We start from the raw sequence: 4,258 nt of genomic DNA, 5'->3' as shown, positions 1-4,258 counted from the left end.
GGCTGCTTGCTGGGCCGCCGGCAGCTCTCCGGTCTGTCGGTGATCAGCTTGTCCAGCTCCTCTGCACCAGCGATGCCCATTCCCAGGGGAGAAAAGAGACAGTTTAACCCGTTTGCTCAAGCAGGGCCTGGCCAAAGCATTTCAGAAGTGAGCAGAGCCCCGCGCTCTTGCCGTGGAGCCGGATGGGCAGTGACTGTCACTGTACGAGAAGTGGCCCAGGGACAGGCTTTGGCTGTGCAGGGAGCCCCTGCCTCAGCTAAGGAAGTGATCACAGGAGACTTGGGGCAACTAAAGCCATCACTATTAGCAGCTGACCCACAGAGGCAGAACTGAGCATCCTCAGCAGCTCTTCTGCTCTGATGGATGATGCTCTAAATTCTGCTTGTATCTCAAAAGAGGTTGGTACAAGAGACTCCCACCACTTTCAATGGCGCTTTTGTTTTTAAGCAGAGAACATAATTTATCATTGATTGAACGTTACAGATTTTGGAGCAAAAAGCTCCAGTCGATTTTGCCAACATTGAGCTCCTGGAAGCTCAGAACCGTGCGACTTCATAAATAAGAATGAGAAAGTCTTAGTGAAGGGTGAATTTTGCAGAGGAGCAGCCAGAAACTGTTAAAACGTGACATTATAACTAACAGAGGCAGCGTAGCTCCTCAGGTGGCCTTGGCTGTGCTGGGTGAGTTAACAGAGGGGAAAGGACAACCCATTTTGAAGCTGGGGACTGATTTGCACTGAGGGCCTCCAAAACCAGCTGTCAGTTCAGTTCCCTCCTCCTGCTGCTGTCAAACCGCCTTGAGCCAGCAGCAATGAGCTCAGTCAGCGCGGAGCACGGGCTATTTCAGCTGAGCAGAGGAGGAGGCTGCTGCAGGCCAGGAGAGCTCTGACTAGTCTGCTCTGTTCCATATAACTTAGTCACCAAGATTCACCCATCCCTGGGCAAACAGCCCTTTTCTCCCCCTCTTGCCTCTCACACACATACCAAAACCACACCATAAGCCCTACCTGGGTTAGCCATGCTCCTGTGAATAGCAGCCAGGTCCTTTCGCTTCCACTTCTGCATCTCCTCCTCCATCTTGTCGATCTTGGCTGGGTTGAGAGCCCACAGACACCCTTTGCGGGAGGTGCCGCTCAGTTTGTTCTCCACCTTCTCAAAACACTTGTTCAGGGACAGGTTGTGGCGCACAGAGTTCTTCCAGCCATCAGGGGCTGTCTGAAAGGTGCAGGAGGATGTCGGTGAAGTGAGGCATGAACAAAGTGCTTGTGAGGATCTGCCTCCACCCTTTGGGTGCACACGTACCTTGAAGTAGGGGAAGTGCTCCTTCATGAAGCTGTAGATCTCGCTCACTGGGAGGCTGCCCGTTTTGCTGTTCTTCAGGGCCATTGCAATCAAACAGCTACAGGGCAGAGAAACAGGAAAGAAGGGGTTGCATGCACTTAGCCATCCTCCTGCCTTCTGGTCTAGCACCCTCGGACCCATCTTGTCAGACACAAACAGTTGGCTGATCGTGGGGTTACTGCTCACAAGTGCTCAAGAGCTATCAAGCTATCTGCTCTCTACTCACCTGTATGAATAGATGGGCTTGGGGTAATGCTTTGGGTGCAGCTCTTGGGCAGAGTGAGGAGCCAGGCGTGGCTGAGAGTAGTGGGGCTGAGTCCCATAGGATGTGTTGTAGATTGCTGCTGGGTTACACTGTGTGCAGAAGGAAAAGATGGAAAAGGGTGGATGCAAAGTGTCCAGGGGTAGGTAACTTTAGGGATATTGTATTGGTTTTCTCTTAAAAGTTCTAGATGTGATCTCGGGGGGTACTTCAAGACACAGATGACAAGCAAATAACAGTACCTGTTGTGTGTTCTGTGCTAGGGCAAACACTTGCTGTGAATGAGGAGGAGGAAAGAGCTGTTGCTGTGTTTGTAAACTAGGGGATGGCTGCCCTCCTACAGCATATTGACTCATCTGCTGAGATAAAGACAACAGATGTGTCAGTCTCAAAACACCAACATCTTTCCTAGAAGAGAAGTGTTACAATAATAAACCATCAAGGGCTGCTCTTACGTTTGTGCCGTGTGTTGAAATAGAATTGAGGCCCAGGATACCCTGGGGAAGGCTGGCCTGGACGTGGATCATTGCTCCAGGTGCTCCTGTCGAGTGCAGGTTGTTTGCCACGGGACCTATTTTGGGGAAAGCAAAGGCAATGAATGTCTGCATGGAAGTGCACTTCAGAAAAGAGCTGGCATTTACTTTTAGCAGATGCACTTGAAGACAGCTCAGCTCTGGAGTGGATAATCACACCTCGCTGCTTTCCATCCCCAAAGAACCCCGAGTTTCACAAACAGCCAAGATGACTTCAGCTGCTCCTAAGACTCGTTATGCAGGGAACGAGAGATGACATCTGTGTAAGAGTCCGCAGTGCTGCTACACACACAGGAGCTTACAGAAGAAAAAGCCCCACGTATCCAGCACTATCTGTGCTCCAGGATTTTGCTCTAAAGCAGAGGATACACTGTGCTCTCTCAGCTGAACGCCCTGGGGAACAAGGGTGTTTATCTAAAGGATGCTCACAAGAAAAGGCAGGCATTCAGTGAACACGTGCTGTAAGTGTGCGAAGCAAACAGGTACGGGGTAAATAAGTTACTCTGAATTTTATCAGTGTTGAAACAAATGAGAAAGACTGATTATCTGATGCCAAAGCTGTGGAAAACCTCTGAAATCAAAGTCTTAATTACCTTGGCCCAAGTTCATATAACAAGGCCCCAGCAACTACACTGGGCAGAAATGTCAGTTGGATCCTAAGATCTCAGCTGCCACTGCCAGGGCTCACTGCCTCTTGGGATGAAGGAAATGGATCAGTGATGCCTTCACCAGAAGGCAACAGGCTCCAGGTCTTTCGACAGGAACCAAAATCTGATGCATTTAACAGGAGCCCAGTAACAGGAAAGCTGGCCTGGGGAGGGGAGGAGGTGGTAGCTGTGTCTGTTTAAAGGGCAGTTCCTTAACACCCCAGCAGTTTACCTGTCTGTTGTAGCATCGCATTCTGGGCACCGAGGCTAAAATCCATTCTCCCACTGGCCATCTGCTGTAACCGAGGGACATCAACAGATGTCAGCCACGACAAGGACTGCAAGTCGCTGGGGAGGTCATCCTCACTCAGTTGGGAGGGCTCGGGAGCGAGGAGCCTGCGGGACAGCGCGAGAGGTGAGCAGAGGGCTGAGCTGCTGCATCGCTGCCCCGCTCGGAGGGGAGGTGTCCGCGATGCCAGAGCTCACGTTTTCAGCTGCTGCAGAAACGAACCTCTGATCGCTGCCATTCAGAGCTGTGGAGTTACTGGTACTTAACAAGCGAACCACAAAGCATGCAAAGCAATTATTAGGGAGGTTTTGGCTTACTAAAGGCTCTGAACGCAAAGCCAGTGACTGAATGCACACTCACGCCCAGCCTGTCGTTGGCAGCACAATGATGAGAGGCTGCTTTTGGGTTAAAGCTCTGGGTTTGACCCATCCCGCACGCTCTATCCTACCTGTTTGGTTTTGCTTCTGCTAGAATGGTACAAAACTGATATATATTTACAGTGCTCAAGAAATCCTGTGTGGCCAAAACTCCTATTAAAGTCAGTAAAAGAACTATTGCACATGAAGGGCTAAACTACTTTTACTGATGTTAGAGTATTACAGAAGTCACAGGTATCTTAGAACATGTCAGGAAGTTGTCATTAGATACTCAGGGTAAACCCAAAGGGATTCAGGTCCAGGAAAACACGTTTCTCTCTCAGAAGAAAGTAGTTTAGTTGATGTAGTTGATTTTGCTTTCAAAACAGAGACTTTCAAGAGCTCTCCCGTAGATGTGTGCCACAAACGTGTGTTCGTTGCCAAATGACAGTGCAAAAGCCTCGAATAAATCTGGTCTCTTGCTGAAGCATCTTTTATGTTTTAGACTACTCTAAATCAGTTCAAAAGAAGGAGGCAGAACTCCAGTGCCTGCCTGCCCAGCAGCTTTCAGCTCCTCTATTCATGATCTCCAGAAACATGTATCCAAGTCCCCGTAACTATTATCTGGGAGATCTGGAAAGCAGAGGGTGATTTATTTGTTTGTTAAAAGACTCTGAAAAGAAGAAAAGGGGAGGGAAAAACCCCCTCAAAACACATGACCAGGAGCCAAAAGCTCGAATCCTGGCCAGAAAACATCTTCAAACCTCTCTCCCAGCCTCCCCTGGTCCCTTTCTCCTACTGTAGTTACAGCACAATAATTAGCATCGCCAT

At 49.4% G+C, this 4,258-nt stretch overlaps 1 protein-coding gene across 1 annotated transcript in view; it reads right to left on the bottom strand.

Annotated features, from left to right (window-relative positions):
* The window catches only part of FOXN4 (forkhead box N4), a 13,520-nt gene that overhangs the window by 1,152 nt on the left and 8,110 nt on the right, over positions 1-4,258 (bottom strand). Inside the window, exons 2-8 of the mRNA XM_010023310.1 lie at positions 3,015-3,178; positions 2,058-2,173; positions 1,845-1,958; positions 1,567-1,694; positions 1,302-1,398; positions 1,007-1,214; positions 4-61 (exon numbers count right to left, since the gene is read on the bottom strand). Of these exons, the coding sequence (XP_010021612.1) occupies positions 4-61; positions 1,007-1,214; positions 1,302-1,398; positions 1,567-1,694; positions 1,845-1,958; positions 2,058-2,173; positions 3,015-3,178 (885 nt within the window). The remainder of the gene's footprint in view (positions 1-3; positions 62-1,006; positions 1,215-1,301; positions 1,399-1,566; positions 1,695-1,844; positions 1,959-2,057; positions 2,174-3,014; positions 3,179-4,258) is intronic.

This window comes from Nestor notabilis, unplaced genomic scaffold, assembly GCF_000696875.1.
Source record: "Nestor notabilis isolate BGI_N333 unplaced genomic scaffold, ASM69687v1 scaffold21671, whole genome shotgun sequence".
Lineage (NCBI taxonomy): Eukaryota > Metazoa > Chordata > Aves > Psittaciformes > Psittacidae > Nestor > Nestor notabilis.
Note: the sequence above shows the minus strand (reverse complement) of the source record. Positions and strands in the feature narration are given on the sequence as shown.